The following is a 19,043-nucleotide window of genomic DNA, read 5'->3' on the forward strand; positions in this document are numbered from 1 at the left end:
TGAATGGAGAATGCAAAGTTTGGTCAAGAAACAGAAAAAAGGAACATCAGTCCAGCTATTCAGCGTCCTGCAATAACTGTCGCCTTGAAGAAAAATCTAACTTTCAACAACAGGACCTGAATTGTGTTTAGCATGACATAGAATAGTTTTTTGCAATCGATGCGTAGCAGGTTTTAAGTGAAAGTTTGGATTTTTTTAAGCAAGGTTATATGAGTTCATTTTATTTAGTCCGTATATTGCTTACATGCGAGGGCAGTCACCATTTAACTAGCTATTTTGGACTGAAACGCTGCCTTTGCTTATTATTCACTGACAATCCATGTGTGATCCATTAGCTAAACATGCTTTATTCTTTGCAGGGCTGACGGATGGGCTACGTCGTGTTTAGCAGCACTTTCCTTCTGACAAATATAACTGTACTATAAGCATTTAATCAAAAAGTGAAATGCTTTGACACAAGTATGCCTGACTGAATTGAGACAATGTGTAAATCAGTCACTGGCTGTTGGAGCAGAGTTAAGTAGAGAAGGAGCTGCCTTGATTAACATGCAGGTGTGCTGATTGCTGATTATAGCCAGGTGAGTAGTGAGAAGGAGGGAGGACAGAAGGGGGAGGGGAAAACCATCAAACAGATCAATCCAAAACACGTCACTCAAACTAAAAAGTAGAAAACATAATATTATTAAAGGTCCCCTATTATACTGTTTTCATCAATATATTACAGGTCTCAGATATATACAAAACATGTCTCTGAAGTGTTTGGCTCCAAACACCAAACAGATCATTGCAGCATCCCATAATCCCCTCTGTTTCAGCCCTGTTTCAAAAGTGCTGATTCTCTGTCTGTTACTTCAGATGAAAATAAGGAGCCACTCCCCACGCCCCTCTGAGAGATATTTGGTTAAAAAGAACACAATGGTGCTCTAGGAGGAGATTCAGGTGATAAGGTGGTGGTGGGGGGGGGGGGTTACCTTGGTTGCTGATTGGCTAATGGTTACACAAGCCAAACAATCGTTATGACATCATAAAGTGGCCAAAATCTGATCAGCTCATTTTCAGACAGGTTTTTATAGAAATGGATCAGGACAAAAAGAGAGAGAATCTTTTTTCCTGAAACTTTCAGAATCTCTTTACACAGAGGGGACACATGTTTATGTAGAGAAGACATGAAGAAGTGGGTTTTGCATAATAGGTGACCTTCAAAAACACTCTGGGATTTACCATGTTGTTGCATCTTGTAAAATGAGCCATATAGAGTTACTTGTGAAATGTTCTGTCATAGTACTTAATGGAGTCTGCGTTTTTTTTATCAAAAAAGCTGTCTATTCTGTGCACCTGTTCACTGAGACATTAACAGAGATAAGATAATTAAAAGATGAGCCAACCTGTTGCTGGAGTTAAAAAATAAAATGCGGCAGAAGTATGTACATGTACGTAATGTTTAAATTAGTACTATATTTATTCAACACTCAATGTGAGGTGTGAACATTTTGCATTTAAATACACACAACCAGAAAGGAAGAAAGAAAAAGAAAGCACCATGTAGGTCTATCATATAGCCTACCTCAGATTTACTACATGACTGATATAGGTTGCTGCACTAAAAAAAAAAGAAATGTGATGCAACTCATACAGGGAACGTCACGTGATGCAGACCAGGTTTTTTCTGCAGTATAAGTTGCCATGGCAATCTAGCCAGGTGAAAAGAGAGCCACCTTCGTTATATAGAAAGACTCTTTAGGTCAAACATACTTTGCTAACCCTCTGATCTGGCTTTGTGTGTGTGTGTGTGTGTGTGTGTGTGTGTGTGTGTGTGTGTGTGTGTGTGTGTGTGTGTGTGTGTGTGTGTGTGTGTGTGTGTGTGTGTGTGTGTGTGTGTGTGTGTGTGTGTGTGTGTGTGTGTGTGTGTGTGTGTGTGTGTGTGTGAGAGAGATAGTGAATGTGAGTGACAGAGAGAAGGTGGAAGCTGGAGCATTGTACTCAATTCTTCTGTAAGTTATTTATAATATGAACTTGAATGTTGATAAGCTTCAAACTATTGGATACAGCGGTATGAGCCACACAGCAATACATCAGCGGGGGAAAGGCCGCGTGGAGGTTTATAAAGAAAGGCTTTGGGCGTGAGGAGCTCTGACAGGAGGTGGGAATCTGTTAGGGCGTTTATTTTAAATATCAACATTTAGTTTTTTTATAATTGCAGACTCAAACTTTTAGAGAATTCACTTAATGTGAACCTTTCAAGTTCGGTGATATTGTTAATGTGAAATCATCATAATTGGTTCACTGCAACTCCAATATACACCAATAATCAAACAGCATTACCAACTCTTTGCTTTACTCCATATCATATCAAGTGTTTTTGTATCAAGATAGTGTTTACTGCGTAAGAAGCAGTGTGTGTGATGAAACTCTTGTAATTCTTGCACGCACTTCTAAATCTGTTATTAGCCGCTGAGGTTGATGCTCTATTGGTGACAGGTCTTACGTTCTTACATTTTATAATTATGCTCAGCAACATTCCATGTAAATGAAACCCACTTTAATCGACTAATCCAATCTGTTTCCACTTCATGACAGCATTTACGTGTGTGGTTATAATGTTGACACATACATGTAATGATGTGGTACATCAATATTTCCAGAAGTGACAGCAGCAAACTTTAACAACATGAAATGCAGAGAGGAAAAAAAGACATGATATATCAGAGGATGGCCAAAAGTAGAGCAGCAGTAAATGAAACATCAGGATTATCTGGTCCAGAAAGGGGAATTAGGAGTGATGAGGCTGCTCTGTTCATCTTTCTAGTTGTTGTTGATTGGCTGCAGTCTGCACTGTGTCACTGTTAATGCTTTGGGTCAGTGCTGACAGATTCAGTAAATAATTATTTTTAGGAAGCCAACACGCAGGCAAATGTTTCTCAGCAAAGAAAACTGTTATATGATTTAGTTCAGAGATAGACAGATGTTTAGCAGGTTTAAAGGGAAGTTCAGATTTTTTGAAGTAGGGTTGTATGAGGCACTTATCCATAGTGTAAAGCAGGGCTATTCAATTGGCGGCCCGAGGGCCAAATCCGGCCCCGGGGTGATATTTACTGGCCCTTTGAGTATAATGTTAAAAAGTGAAAAAAATTATTTAAGATATATATTTATTTTTTATTTTTGAGTGCCTTTATTCCAGAGAGGGTGTTACATTGAGAGATAGAGGGGAAGACATTGCCTGAAAACTTTGGCGGGCTCGGGTTTCGAACCCACCTACTAGCTACTGTAGTGACAACTCCTGTCATTTATTGCATCTCTGCGTGAATGATTAGATCATTTCACCTAAATTAAATTAAATCAAATGATGTTGATGGTTAAATTAGCTTCACATGTAGGCCTACTGAGTTCCATTTAGATATATAAAGGCCTTGGGGCTATGTTGTTTGATTTAATGAAACAGAATATATGCACTCCACTATGCTGTTGTAGTGTTAACTGTATCTGAAGCTCTTAATATGATTGCTCATATTTCAAGCCATCCTTTTCCCGGCCCCTTGCTTTGGATCATTTTCATCAACCGGACCCCATTCCAAACTAATTGAATAGCCCTGGTGTAAAGGAACAGTATTTTAGCCAGCTAAAATATGGCAAATCTAGAAATCAATGTTGAAATGTATGGTATTAGTGACTTATTAAACAACAAAGTCACACAGAAAAACTAATGAACTGATTGAAGCAGCGTGTCTCTTGTTCTGCGAGGTTGAAATACCGCTTCTGTCAATGAAGATGTAAACACTTAAACTGACATTGATTTTTCTTAGATGGTCCTAAAATACGTTTACCTGCTGCCTACTTCTCCAAACTAGTTGCGTGCTGAACGTCATCTACTGTAGGTGTACACTGACTATGATCAAGCACCTCACTCAACCCTCAAAAACCCAAACTATCCCTCTTAAATCCAAATCTCAGCATACGGATCTGTCTACTCAGATGAGCGTCTGCTATGCATTGATGTCGTTTTTCTGAAACCATATAGAAATTCCTGTTTAATAACAATCAGTACATGATATGGAGAGCAGATATTTAAGGATGCACTCATGTAAAGAAGAATTGTAATGTTGTAGTCGGAGCTCAGTATGTACTATAAACTAATGATTGTTTTCATTATTGATGATTCTAATGATTATTTTCTCCATTGATTGATCGTTTTGTTTGGTTTGTGAAATGTACTGTTTGTTTGTGTGAATTAACCCAGAGCCCAGAGTGACACCTATATGAATCAACTGTAGTTACAATACATTGCAGGTCTCCCTTGAAAAAGAGATCTATGATCTCAAGGGACAATCTGGTTAAATAAAGGTTTGAAATGAAATGAAATGAACAATGACCTGAACAGAAAACAGCCAGAGGGCAAGTGAGGGACTTGATATTTTGTAATACATTTATTTAAACTGTACTATTAACTATAAGGTAGTTCATGGTTTGTGTTAAGCTAACATAAGCACTCATTTGGTAGACAAACAGAAAAAACAGGCAGCAAACCCCATATGATGTTTAACAAAACGCTTAGCTAAGCTTAGATACATTCCACCTATGGTTGTGTTCTTATAATGTTAAGGATTTTAGTGAATGGCTCAATGATGAGACAGTCTGCTTTCTCCACGTTGTATTCTTTATGAGCTGTTTGCCTGGGTTGGACGGCAATAAGCTTATCTGTTGGGATCGACGCACTGAAACTAAATACAAATCCTTTTTTAATAACCGTCTTTATGTAGAGCAGATATTCAGGGCTGAAATGCTGAATTCTCCGCCTCCGGTACTATAAATCCTGCGCCTGATTTCAGATTGAGCATGACATCTAATAACAAGAGATGTCCCCGCTGTTAAGCATAACAACAACCTTTACAGTGGGTAATGATTTAATATAAAGTGGTAATGAAGTGATGTAGTGTGTGATACTCTGACATACGGTCTCAGTTATCAGACGGGAGCTCCATTTCATCCAGTCGCTGGCTGATGGGGGTGCTGAACAGGGCCGACTTCCTGAAAGGTGCTTTCACGGACGGTACGGCAGTGGCACCCTGGGACACAAACGAAAGAAACACGAAAAATGTCAATGCCATAATCCATCATTTACTGAATGCTTCTGTACTCGCTGTCTGACAGAAGAAACCGACAAAAACATCACAAAGGAGGACACTTCACAGAGGGAACAATGGGAGCTTTGAATGCAGAGTGTATAATCATCCTCCTCTCAACATTGGTGGATGTGTGCGGGTCTTCTGAGAACAGCTGTTGTTGCAATCCCTGCCCACATTAGGTGGGAGGTTATTTAAAAAAATAAGGGAAAAAACAGAAAACATGATCAGACATTAAAGGTGTGGTAGGTCATTCACTTCAGAAACACTTTTTGTTATATTCCATGGAATGCTCTGAACATCCCGATAGCAATGAATATATTAAATGCTTTGACAATAAATACATACAAAAATGTCATCTGTGGAAGCCGTGGCGCTGTAAAAAGCACGACCAATTATCTGCCGGTTGTGTACTTTCAAATTCTAGCGCACTCGAGCTGGTTTCTCTATTCTTACCTATACCTTTAAGCACAGTGGTCAGCATCAGGGAGAACAAATACTTTGAGATAATCTATTACTTTTGGCCCATAATACATGAATGTAATGTATTTAATATACAGGGGGGGTGGAGTCTCCCAAAGGCTGGGATTTAGGAAGCATTCGGCTGTCAGTTGTCTGTCAGCTAGCCCTTAACGTGGAGGGGCAAACCTAGGTGGCTCCATCGGTCACAGCAAACAAACAGTTGGAATAATATCACACACCTGTATCCGCTGGCAGTTTTCACTCCAAAATGTGATGGCCTGGTCAGATTTGTAATCATGAACCTGGAAAAAGGCAACAAAGTAGTGTTTTAATCACAAGCAAATGCACTGCACCACAGAAAATGTTGTTCATGTTTTACGTCTGCAATAACAGCCGTCTTAAAGTAACCCCCTCAATCCTTTACAGGTGAGGCATAACTTCTTTAAGGACATCATGTGGTTTATATCTGTGAAGAACTGAAAAGCAGAGACGGCTGTCGAGGAAAATAATGTACAATAATGTACTTGTGATCTGCACCATTTTATATTTATTTGTTGTTCTCTTCCCAGACGTCTCCTGCTTTGAATAGCCTCTTTATGTTGCTGTGTTGATATTCTGTTGTTTTTGCTATCAGTTTCCCTTTTGTAATAAATCATTTTGATAACAAAATGGTGGGAAATAACTGAATAAATTGGTACGTTTTCAGAACAGTCAGAGAATGACACAAATAAAACAACACTTGGGTCGTAGTATGTGGAACAAAGTAATGATGATTATAGTTAGGCATACGTACAATCTAACCAGTGCAGATAGCAGTGTATTAGGAGAGGGGAGGAGGGTTATCTTGCGGGCAAACGCACAACAAAACAACTTGTGTGTTTAGGACCAACATCACTTCACTATGGAGTGTTTCTTCTTGCGGGTGATTCCATGTGTTCTGCTAGATTATCATGGGGTATTTATTACCCCACACTCCCGGCATTATAGTCATTAGTAACACATGTGCTTTTCCTGCAAGTCAAAATGTCTGCCATTAAAGATCTTTGGATTAATCAACTAATCATTTCAAAACCTTTACACGGTCAGCGGCCTGTTTCCGCCCCAAATTATCATACTACTGAATCTGGAATCTTATGGCATCGTTATAATAATACGTCATTCATTAATCATAATCAAGCATCCTCTTAATTCGATTGGCTGGTAAAATAAATAATGCTGATGCAAATCTACCAAACAAATATAAAATTGGGGAAACATACTGGGCTGTTCTTTTAACAACAGTCCTAACATTAAAGTTAGGGTTAAGCACTAAATACAACATATTGTTTATGATAGTACATGATACTTGATCTCATCACTGCAGTGAACCTGCAAAACCCACAGAGTATATATACACACTTACTTGTGTTGTTTCAGGGGTAAGAGGCACAAATCCCTGTACACAGAAATCCCTCTGAGTTGTGGAGCAGAAGTCAGTTTTGGGACATGGTTTGTTCCTTTCAGCATTAATCTTCTCTCTGTAAAAATACGATGATATCAGCCTCAGTTTTATGCATTGTTAGAAGGAGCACTGTGATACTCAAACTGCCAAAAACTAAATGTATGAGTATAGAGGAGTTGTGTGGTTGTGGTCTTATAATGTTTAAAGTGAAAGGCTTAAGACTCAATGATGAGACACTGTCTGCTTTTCGACATGATGCTTTGTAGTCTTTACAAGCTGTTAACTCGTGCGGGACGGTTATAAACTCATCTGTGGGGATCAACGCAATGAACACCATAAGGATGACTGACCTTCATGTAAAATAACATCATAAATCTGATTTAAAAGGTATTACAGCTGTGATTGAACAGTGAAAAAAGGCCAGACGTGTAAATATGACATCACTTTCTCCTGCGTGTTGCCCTCAGGACATGGTCAGGCAGTGTTCTCCGTTCCCATAAACAAACCACTTCCAGTAAGACTTTCTTTAAGATCAAGACTTGCTTCATACTTGACTTACCTTATCCTCTGGGCGTTATGTTTTTCCAAAAGCTCGCCTCTGATGCCTAGACCATGGAAATATAAAAAAGAAAGATTAATGGGCAAATCATCTGAAAAAGATTTACTGAACAGAGAAAAAAAAATCTAAAACTAGAGGAAAGGGGGGGAAAGAAAAACAGGCAAAGGATACATAATTATGTATAATTCTGATACTGCATGTATGTTAATGTATACAAATGTGCATATTACACCATGCCGTTAATAACATAGAGGGCAACCTTCAGTGGCATGTATAAAAATACAGTTTTATGGTAAACAATACTTAGCTATTGAAATACAATACGAAACAATGTAGCTGTAGCCAACTATAAAGCAGTTGTGTTTATAATATGTCGCACAGTGATTAAGCATAGGTAACCTAGCTCATGTGATTGTGCAAAAATTCATGGGTAAAGTAACACTATACTGTACTATATATCTTTTCAGACATGTTTATTCAAAAGAGAATTCAAAACATTATCCAACAATATTTGGCTGCTCCCCTGCAGTCACTCTGAGAAAGCCCTTTTGTTCACAGACCCATTTTCGATAAGACGTACATCAAATCTTTTCAACTCTTCTGAAAACACATGCCTAGCCTATTCATGAGTTATAATGGTATTTTGGTACTGTTAGTGAAAGACACGTACCCCGCAGCCTCACCCCAGGACCTTTGGGAGGAATGAAATTCGCTCTCAGCGTGGTGACACTCTCCATTTGAGACTCCTGGTCCATTGTGATGATCCCTTTGTGTCCATGTTTTTGGATTTGTATCCTCGTTTCCTGAGTGTCAACATCCTCCATGGCCCTCTGTATAAATGGACACAGGGAGGGTTTAGATGAAAAAAAAGCAACATTTATTTACCTTTTATAAGCATGTGTCAGCTTAGAAAGTAATTCTTTCTTTTAGGTTTTCAAGGTAAGGCAGCTGGCAGAAAAGTCTTAAAGCCATTATGACAAAGACACACAACAAGGAACAGTGATGGAAAAAGTACTCAGGTCTTTTACTTAAGTAAAAGTACCTATACCATATTTTCAAGTAAATGTATTGCTTAAAAGTAGAAAGGTATAAGCATCAAAATATATTTAAAGTACAAAAAGTAAAAGTACTTGTTATGGAAATCATATATCATATATATTAAATTACTGCAATGTGTTCATTACCATAAGGACATTATCATGACTGACTTGCATGCTGGCTAACTGAAATAGCTCAATGGAACTCATAACGTAAGGAAACGTGGGTTTTTCGTGCTAAAACAAGGCTACTCTACCATAACAATTGTCTAACGTTATGAAATCTCATAACGTGGCATACCAGTAATATGACATATTTTATATGACGTATTAAACGTAACTATACAGTGAGGTTTGTTTAAACACGGTTAGCTTACACTTTAACAAGCACTCTTGGGTGACGTTTGGCGGCTAACTAACATTAGCCAGGCTAGCTTCTCAGTTACTAAAGTTAAGGTTAAAAGTAAACTCACCTCTTCCACCCAGTTGTGCAGCATACATTTACCAACTTTATTTCCCACCGCGGCGGGCTTCTCTGCCATTGTGCCACCAATATAACTACTAAGCTTGACTAAAATGGACCACGTCGTGCATGAACAACACACTGAAACCTGTACCTCTATACTAGCACGTCCTTTGAAAGAGGTGACAACGAACCCCCTTAGCAACAGGATTCTGTTGACGGAAGTGTCGCCATGACAACGGTATTCATTTTTCGTTGAGATAAAAAAAAGCTGGAGAAAGCTCAATTAATACTTAACAGTGTAAACTATGATAGAAGGTATACAAGAAAAGAGAAATACATAAATAAAGAATGTGTATCCTGTCATATGTCTTTGAAAAACGTCTGTTGTCTGCCTTATTTACTATTATGTTTCACCTTTAGGATGGATTGGCAGTTAAATGATTCCAACTTGTGAAAACATAAATACTGTTATATTTGTTCCCCTCCTTTTGCTTCTTTTAAACGTTCTTGTTTTGAGTGGTTTGTTGTTTTGCTGTGCATGTTTGTTGTTGCTTGATGCATTTTTAATGAGACAAAAAAAAAAGTGTTAGGGTTTTACAGCATTCTTTGACATGTTTGTATATAACTGCATTGGTTTGTTTCCTGTTTCCCCTTCACCTACAATCTGCTATATCTGTCTAAAGCGGCACATTTTGTTTACAGAGTGTGTGCAGCAGCGCTTGTTACACCCAGAAGGTGAACGACATTTACTGCCAAAACAAGAAACAGCATCTTTGTTTGAGGGAGAACAAAAATCTATTTAAGAATGTATTCATTAAAGTAACCTTTTTGAATCAATTGTACATTTCAAATCACATACCATTTATCCATTTTGATGCCAACTCTGCTGAATCTAACACTCGTTGTTTGTTTCTGTGGATATGAGACGCAGAAACAAACCACAGAGGCTGTTGCTGAGAAACAGCAGAGGAGTTTTCACTGTCAGACTGCCAGATAGTCTGGAACAGTCTACAGCCTCAGCATGAGGCACAGTAAGGAATCTAATCAATGTTTAATGGATGGGTAGACTGTCAACATGTGCTTTGTCCTTCCACACACATGTTCTTCATCCATTAATTTACAGTTATCTGTCACCTATAAATGCAATGACTAATTGCTGACATGTTGATATTTTGCATGGACGTCTATCATCTTAGTTAAGGGTAACAGTAACTAATTAGCACTAAACACACTGAGGGTAATGATTACACCTGTTATGCAGGTATTTTCTTCATAAACCGAAGACAACCCCAAAGTTATTTCAATTCATTCTGAGGGGGACATGGATGTTAGAAACACATTTCATAGAAATTCTTCTAACAAATGATGGATAGCAGACTGCCAGCCATTGTCATACTCATTTCCAGAGACATGCTGCTGGCTAAATGTCCTGATCTTCCTGGTGAATTCATATTTTGGATTTTGACAATACCTGGACAAACATCTTGAGAGTACAAGGAGGAAACATTTTTTCTGGGAGGATCATTAAGATACAAAGAAAGATAGTTACATTTATTATTTATGTTTTATAACAGTTCAAAAAGAATCTTAACAGAAAAATAAATTCTACTTTAAAAAGTAAAAAAAGTTGGAAATTGAAACAAAAGAAAAAAATCACAAAACCTCCCTGTTAAGATGACTTTACTTGATAATTTACTTGATAAGGTTTTGTAAAACATCATGCTTTACCTTAAAAATCGGTTTTTGTTCTGTTATTTGATTTAAGTAAATTATACGAAACGTAATACAGGAGAGTAGAAAGTTTAAGCAAGTAGGTTTTCTGACTTTTTTTATTCCCAGCATATATTGAATAATAAGTCCTTCTCTACTTTTAGACCAAAAATAGCTAAAGAATTATTCTCCGAGCTAAAGTACATAAGGAGCTTGTCACGTAAAGCTTTAAAGCTCAAACTTCTTGGAGCATCTTGGAGCAATATTCGCGCACACAGCATTAACATTGTGGCTTTGGTGTGGTCACTGAGGCGAGTGAGAGCTGAATAGGGACAGGATTCTCCATATCCTCCCGTCCATGCAGTTCATTATTCCATCCCTCCATCAAAAAACATGATGCTGAGATAAGTGCTTTCACTGTCTCCTTCTCCAACCGAAGAGCGCCGATGCTGCTATTTTTATACCACATTGTGATAGAAACCATCTCCATGACTACCAATATCTCTGCAGATGTATTGATGATATGAATGTATTGGGTTGTTTTTCTCTCTTTTCTCTCAGTTGGAAACCCAGCATTCGTGTCTCGCAAATAGGGCGCCCACTTTGGAGACGTCTCTTCCTTTGGTGTATGTTATGCTTAGTGGTTTAGCCAAATCACACTGAGGGGTAGCAGATCCAAGATCAGAGTCTGTCTTCCATTTTTTTATTTAATACAGAAAACAATAAAGTATCTCAAAATGAAGATACTCAAGTAGAGTATTGAGTAGGCCTACAAAGTCACAGAGTAGTTTTCCACCTCTGCATTTGTGTAAAGGCAGGACTTTGTGGTTGCATATTAGAGAACATCCAGTATCCATCAGAACTTCCTGCCCCTGTAAAAGGAAGTCCTCTCAGAATGTTGCGGTGCAGAACGTCTTAACCTCTCTGCGAGTGAACGAAAACTGAGATTTCAATCAGTCTGACCTCAAAACCTGCTGGCAGAACACACAGTGTTAGAATTTCAACAACATAATTCAATTTGTGCCTGTTAATACATGCACCGCTGTCGGAGCTGTGTCCTGTATTTACCTAGCTGGAATAACACTTAAGCTTGCGTCTCGTGGCCCACTGCTCGGTATCGTGAGAAAAAAAAACGATGCGCTGAGGGGGGAGAATATATAAGTACGTCTTCCCTCAGCACACGTTTGGGTCTCTTTCTTCGAACCGTTCGTACTCCTAAGCCGGGGCCACGTGTTTTGGTTGGCGACCATCAGTAAAGTTAGCATGTCAGCACATCTTATCCCTTTAAAAGTCTGTTTTTCCTTCTTCTTTTTGAAAAATGTAGCACTGACTGTGTAACACAAACACTTGAATGCGCCGGTGCTGCCTACAGTACACCCCAGGGCAACCATGGAGAATATTCCCTCCCGTAGCTTCTCTCTGTTTTCAAGAAATGTATTAGGAAAATATTAAGTTTTTTCATTTAAATGTATAGAGGTGAAGGTACATGCACTGTTTTTTAAACCGATACCCAAAGAAAAATTAAGTAGTTTGTCATCGAAGAATGTCGGACAGTAGTGCGAACATTTGCGTTTTGCAGGGTTCAATTCAGGAAAACTCAAAACTGATATAAACTGATCTGATATTTTCCTTTAGACTTCTCCTTTGGCATGGAAATTCAGAATCTCTTTGCCTAAACTCGCAACAGTCAGAGCAAATGAATGTATGTTTGCATCTTTGGATTGCTGGCTTGAATATGCAATCACACTGCCTATAAATGAGTTGTATCCTAGAGAACCCCTCCCACCCACTCCATGCAGAGCTAGTGAAGATGAGGAGTACGTTCAGCCACAGACTCATCCCTCCACGACACAGCACCAAGCGCCTCGGTCAGTCCTTTGTGCCTGTAGCTATCAGGCTGCACAACAAGGGGTCAATAATGTGAAACTATTAGACATAAATACACACTCCGTTTCCACAACCCATGTTAATATATCTAATATGTAACATATGACTCTATATATGTATATATGTCCATTTTAATTCATTTCTTACCTATAGTTTATATGACCAAATATGTATATATTCATTTCTTATTTCATAGTTTCTCATTATTATTATTTTTATTTTTATCGCTGATCTTATTTTTGATTTATTAATCTGTGTGAATCTGTGCTATCCTGTTTTTCACTCTTACCCTGTTGCTGTTTAAACAACTGAATTTCCCCACGGGGATTAATAAAGGTCCATCTTATCTTATCTTATCTTAATCAGTTTGAACACATCATATGGGGGGAAGTGTACACCAGTGTTGCTTTTCTTTACCTCTTTGTACCTGTAAGAGAACTACATTTGCACATTTCAGCTATTTATCTTAACCTTTATTACCTCTGCCAACGAGGCTATGTTTTTGGTTCTGTTTGTTTGTTGGGTGCGTGTCTGTTTGGCCAATGAAAGGACCCATTAAATGTTCGAGCGGCTCTGAATAAGGGACAAAAACACACATTATTTTTCACTCTTGTTACGAGATAGGGAATGGCCTTGGCGAGGGTCTGCGTTTCCTTGAGTGCTCTACTATTTCTGTGTGTTTTGGCTTTTTGGAACATCAGTAGCTCTTCTAATTCATTACATTTTGGTTGCAAGTTCTCAGAAGCCTGAGTATCCTCAAGTACCAACGAGTTTCAGAAAACCTAAACTTCACAGAAATGGAGAAAAATGTCTGTATTTTCGATGAAAGGGAATACACGAGAAACTATTCTCAATATGTTTTCATTAGAAGATGTTTAGCCCTGTTCCTGGCAGGTTTACCACATGGTTTTAAAGTACTGGCAAACAAATATAATCTTTTGGATAAAACTATTATCTTCTTCATTCCTAAAACACATTTATTGTACAGTTCCATATGGTTTTCAACCAAAATAAAGCTACAATCTCCTTTGCACCATCAACACCTAAGAGCTCCACTCTAATCAATGACCATCTGACATCTAGGAATGAAAGATAAGATTTTAACAGAACCGTCTGTCCCCTGAAAACCACACAAGGCCTTCCAGACAGTAATAAAAACAGGTTTTTTAGAAACCACAGAAATGGTTTTCAATAAGAAAATGGTCCAGCTGAACTGCCCGGCTGCTCATTACCAGGACTAAAATAACCTGAACAATTTAATGACATTAAATTATATGTCTAGCCATTAAAGTTTTATAATGTTCTACAATTCACGTCAGTCAAATCTAAAATGCTTAATACTGTGAGACGTTTTCAGTGATCATGGTGCATTATCTGCTCTGAAGATCTTAGTTGGAGAAAAAACCTGCTTTTTCTGAATTATCTGGACCAGTCTATGACATGAAATGATCAAAACTGCAAGTAAAAACATTAATTTGTGATTTGTGATTGATCTGAATGCAGCCGGCATAATAACATCAACTCATTCATATGAATCGTACGCAAGCCCAGGTGTGCAAAACTCCTGCAGCTCCAATCTGGCTACTTTAATTAGTTAGGATGGTAATTATGCTGCGGTCTAGCAAGAGATCAAATCAACTTCCGCCTCAGGGCCTTTGGAGCATATTTACATGTATATTCTCCTCAATTTCCCAACTTCCTCTTTGCCACGTCAACAACGAGCGGCTGCCACAGACACACAAACACTTCATGAATCACACATCTTTGCTTTGCTCTAATCCAAAATGAAATCCCATATTGAAAATTGTTGTAACAATGCCATTGGACAGCTTTTATTTCCGAGTGTCTGACACCACAAGAGATTCACGGGGTAGCAATCCCTCCTTGTTGTTTTAAAGGGCAGTCATTTAGGATTAATGTTTTTCTTGTTGTCATCTGCTCAAAGAATTCCCACTGTTTCATTGTCAGGAGACAAATGTCAGTCATTGATTTTAATTAACTTCACACCAAAACAACACTCTTGAACACCGCAAGAGTTCTACCCAACTGCATTTTAATGCTCTTAACTAATTTCCTGATCACAACAGGAAGGTTTATGATGAGAAACGAATCAACGTGGCCAATCCAGCAAGTCCAAAAGGATATAAAAGAGGATGATACGTCTCAGGGTCAGAACAACGAAGCATCACCTCCAGAAAGAACCTCATCCACCAAGCCAAAGCTTTGCGACTCCTGGAAGATCTTCACCATGAGACAGTCACTCATGTCCCTCATCTTCGCCGCAGCGCTCTTGTTCCAGTGCTACGCCCTGTCGATTGCACTACCCATGGGCAAGATGGACGACGGCTCCCTTGAGCAGGATGCTTTCGCTTCACTGCTGAGCGACGAGGTGACAGACAACAGTCTTGGCGACTCAGATCTGGCCACTGCGGGTAAAACCAGAGGGCCGAGGGTGATCATCGTCGGCAGTCCGAGCCTCTGGAGGGAACTGCGGTCGACGCACGGCGGACTGACCATCTACAAGCGGAGAGCGGACGACAACAACCAGGACCTGAACATCCCCATCCTGAGGAGGGACACCATGAGGTGCATGGTGGGACGGGTGTACCGGCCATGCTGGGAAGAATAGGACAGTTTACTCTGCTTCTCTAGGTGCCAAAACAGAAGACAACCACCACCTCTTTTCCTGCCTTACACTGATTGTAACATAATCCAAAAATATATGTATCTATATTTAAACTACTGCAGATCTGAGAATTAAAAACACTGAATTCTGCCTTATGTCTTGAATGTTTGTCTCTTTAATAACTTCAAAACATTTAACGGTTACTTTTTTGTTCTGTTCTGAAAAGTGACGGACGGTAAAACCCAAATTGTGGTTGTTACTTTTCTGTATGTGTTTAGATTGTATAAGATTGAATGTGATAACTAGAAAGGCAGTCCGATAGCGCAGACCTCCAAAAAGGCCATTTTAATAGGGAAAAATAATGTGTCCACAACAAGCTAACAGAACTGGAAGCATAACCTCCTCGGCAAAGTTAATTAAGGCTTAAGCATCATACTTACATTGTAAACTGATCATTTTTAAGTTTCTTCTTTCATTGTCAAATGTGCAAATTAACAATTTGCCGCTTGCCTTCGCGTTACTGCCGCCGAAGCGCCCCTCTCATTTTCTGACAAGGTTGGTCCTCTGACAGACTTTAGCCGGTTGGCGAAAATTCATTTGCATCAACATATCTGCAAAGTTTCCCTTTAAGCACAGACATTAAAATGGTTACTTTTTATCTAACACTGATCATCAATCAAGAGAGCCATGACCTAAAACTAGACATTAGAGGATGGATGAAAGCGAAAAGAGAGCTGATTTCGAAATAATCAAAAGCAGGGTTAAATAAAGTTTCTGAATGTGATCCTTCAGTAGCACTTTAAACAGCTGGTGTTGAAGTAACAGGTTAGTGTTGGCTTTGATCTGCCTGTACTTCTGGTTCAACAAAAACAAACTGTGATGGGAGGAGCGGCCTTGATAAGCCCTATGACCTGCTCCCTTTTAGCAGCTCCCCTAAAACAGACAGATTTTCACATAAGAGTTGCATCATATCCTGTACAATGGTAAATAACAGCTGTGCTACGTGTGCTTGTGGCCTCTTCTCTGCAGAACAAAGGCGGGCTCTTGAGAGTCTATTTCCAACTGTACAAGAGCTCATCAGAGCATCAGCCTTAATGATTTCCTAAGCTTTGCAGATGTGTCCGGCACTCAACTAGCGGAGGCTATAAAAGTCAATCAATCAGGATAGGAATGAAGCTTCCTGATAGTCATCAATTACACATGATTTGGCTCATGTAGAGACTATAGCTTCTGCGTTGCAGAATGCAGCGAATAACAACTCTTTAACAGATTGAAACACATATCTCTCTCTGTGAGGTCTCTTTTAGCAATACGGTGTAAGAGACTGTGTTTATTTTCTTTTACCATAATCTTTATAGACAGATACAGTATCTGCATTTCATCTTTAGTCAACAACAAGATTTAAATATTGGAAGCTTTCTGGTTTCCATTTGTAGTCGGTTTGTAGTCCGTCTTGTATTGACCATCATAAGCTACTTTGATTGGAAAGAAAAAGAGGTGGCAGGCATTTGCAGAAATGCAATCTTGGAATCCATCAGCTATCATCCAATGAGGATTTTGCTTTTCGCTGGGTGTAGACTTTCTCTAGTAGGACTCTAAATGATTATTGGTGCACTCAGGGGAAGGCTTGACCAGTTATCTGTTATCCCGATATCCATTAGTAGCCGTTGTCCACTGAGTCTAAATTGTCCTCAACAGATAGCTGACGGGTTGCTCAACCACGGAAATTATTTTCTGACGTGTTAACCTATTAGCAAGACACTTCAAGAAAGTGTCACCTAAAGAAAATGTGTGTATTTTACTCTCACACCATTTAATTCCTATACCATTTATACCATTTTCTATTACATATAAGCAGTCCAGCTGTGGTCTGGTCTTTATGAGGAGGGATTAACACTTACTGCCCAGTGACACCCTGCTGGTGCAAAATGATGAGGTCTCTGTGTGAGGTCCAGTTGTGACTTGTGAATAATTGCAAACACCTTCCCTGCCAGGAATCAGTTGTGAAAAGCAGTAAAAAAAAAGAAAGAAAAAAAGGTTGCTGGTGCTTGTTAAAATGGCTTAGTCACAACTGCAGAACATTCCTTACAATATTAAAGAAGGAACAGTCAGCAGAATGGAAGATGTGTTTCTGGGAATGTGTGCACCTTTTTGGTATTTAGGATTAAGCTTCTGGTTGGAAAAACTATTTGGTTTAAGACATCGGCAGATATCCAGCATGTGAGAAATGTAATGCTCCAACAAAACGATTTATAAGCCATGGTTTGGAAAAATGGGGTACTCGAAAAATACTACTTAATGCCCTGTTGGACTGTTTATTGCAAAGTAAATCCTTCAAGTTTGGATAAGCTTCCTTGTGTTAAAAAAAGTGGCAGTTGCTAACAAGGACACTACATTACGTCATCACACCAACGAGACCGCCTTTAGCTTAGCGGTGCCGGTGGTGATGCGAAGCCATGCGACCGGGATGCAGTTCCTTTATAGCCTAGCTTTAGCTTTTTACTTCTGGCTATTGCATTTCAGTTGATAAACCACAAAGTGGCATTAATGTGTGGAGATTATCCTGTTGAGTAAAACGTGTACGTATCAATCAATGTGTGTTTGCCACAGAGCTTATTTTCCGCAATACACTGAAATTCAATCAAGGGGACCCCAATGCGAGGCTACATTCCAAGACAGTCTACAAAAAAACGTCATCACTGTAACACTCTATAAAGATTGGTTGGGGTTAGTCCACCACTTTTATTGAAATGGTTATTGTAGGGTATTTTAGCTCTGAGCGCAGGATTAGCTGATTATTCTGAAAACCGGATGTTCACACACTCGACTTCCGGTTTTCAGAATAAAGCAGATTTAAATTAGAAGAACAGTGTATTAAAGGTGGGGTAGGTAAGTTAGAGAAACCGGCTCGAGATACAATTTTTGTTATATTCCATGGAATGCTCTTAACATCCCGATAGCAATGAATATCTTAAGTGCTTTGACAAAAAATCCATAAAAAAATGTCATCTGTGGAAGCCGTAGTACTGTAAAAAGCACAACCAATCATTTTAGCCGGCCCGGCTAAAGTAACTGGATGGCCTACCTGCCTGTCAGCCTTCCATCTGTGCACAAACTTATCTCGTGCCCTCATTGGTCATGTGCGCGTTCCTGTGTGTTGGAGGAGGGGCTCTGTAAGGAAGTGGCAGATTTTCTCCGGCTGTGTATTTTCAAATTCTAGCGCACTCGAGCTGGTTTCTCCAAAATTACCTACCCCACCTTTAATTTAAAGTTACAGCACATAATATTGATTTTATTTTCTTACAATATATCTCAACAGCTTCTTTATGGATGAACTCCTTATTTTGTGCAGATTGTTATTAAATAGACTAGAGGGCTGTAGATTATGTGAGACTTGACACAAATCTTGCAGGAGCGACTTTCTTCAAGTTTTTTTCTGTAGGTGGGAGGAGACAATAATTAAAAACTGCAGGTCATGACATTTCGCTAACACTAACCAGACTGATACCATTTACTGTAGCATTTATCTTCTAGGAAACATGAAGTTGAGCCTTGTGCATTGCTGTTTTTTTAATTACGTCGACCCCACTGGATTTTTGACAATTACAGCAGGAATCCTACTGGCAGGAATCGGACTATGGTGACCATACTGATGTTTCTTTCAACCATCATATTGACAGTTTTTTTGTCAAATGTCTGGACAACTATACTATAGGATGGATTGTCCATTCATGGTCC

General features: G+C 39.0%; 2 protein-coding genes across 2 annotated transcripts; one reads left to right on the plus strand and one right to left on the minus strand.

Annotated features, from left to right (window-relative positions):
* Positions 1 to 4,436: 4,436 nt before the first annotated feature.
* spag8 (sperm associated antigen 8) lies at positions 4,437 to 9,238 on the minus strand. Its single transcript, XM_034126017.1, has 6 exons — positions 9,090 to 9,238; positions 8,250 to 8,409; positions 7,580 to 7,625; positions 6,982 to 7,096; positions 5,819 to 5,881; positions 4,437 to 5,060 (listed from the first exon to the last, which is right to left on the minus strand). The coding sequence occupies exons 1-6, from the start codon at positions 9,156 to 9,158 to the stop codon at positions 4,953 to 4,955; spliced, it is 561 nt and encodes a 186-aa protein (XP_033981908.1). The 5' UTR covers positions 9,159 to 9,238; the 3' UTR covers positions 4,437 to 4,952.
* Positions 9,239 to 14,861: 5,623 nt separating this feature from the next.
* On the plus strand, positions 14,862 to 15,455 carry pmchl (pro-melanin-concentrating hormone, like). Its single transcript, XM_034125963.1, has one exon. It carries the CDS (start codon positions 14,928 to 14,930, stop codon positions 15,306 to 15,308), a length of 381 nt encoding a protein of 126 aa, XP_033981854.1. The 5' UTR covers positions 14,862 to 14,927; the 3' UTR covers positions 15,309 to 15,455.
* The last annotated feature ends 3,588 nt before the right edge of the window (positions 15,456 to 19,043 follow it).

Source organism: Trematomus bernacchii, unplaced genomic scaffold (genome assembly GCF_902827165.1).
Source record: "Trematomus bernacchii unplaced genomic scaffold, fTreBer1.1, whole genome shotgun sequence".
Classification (NCBI taxonomy): domain Eukaryota; kingdom Metazoa; phylum Chordata; class Actinopteri; order Perciformes; family Nototheniidae; genus Trematomus; species Trematomus bernacchii.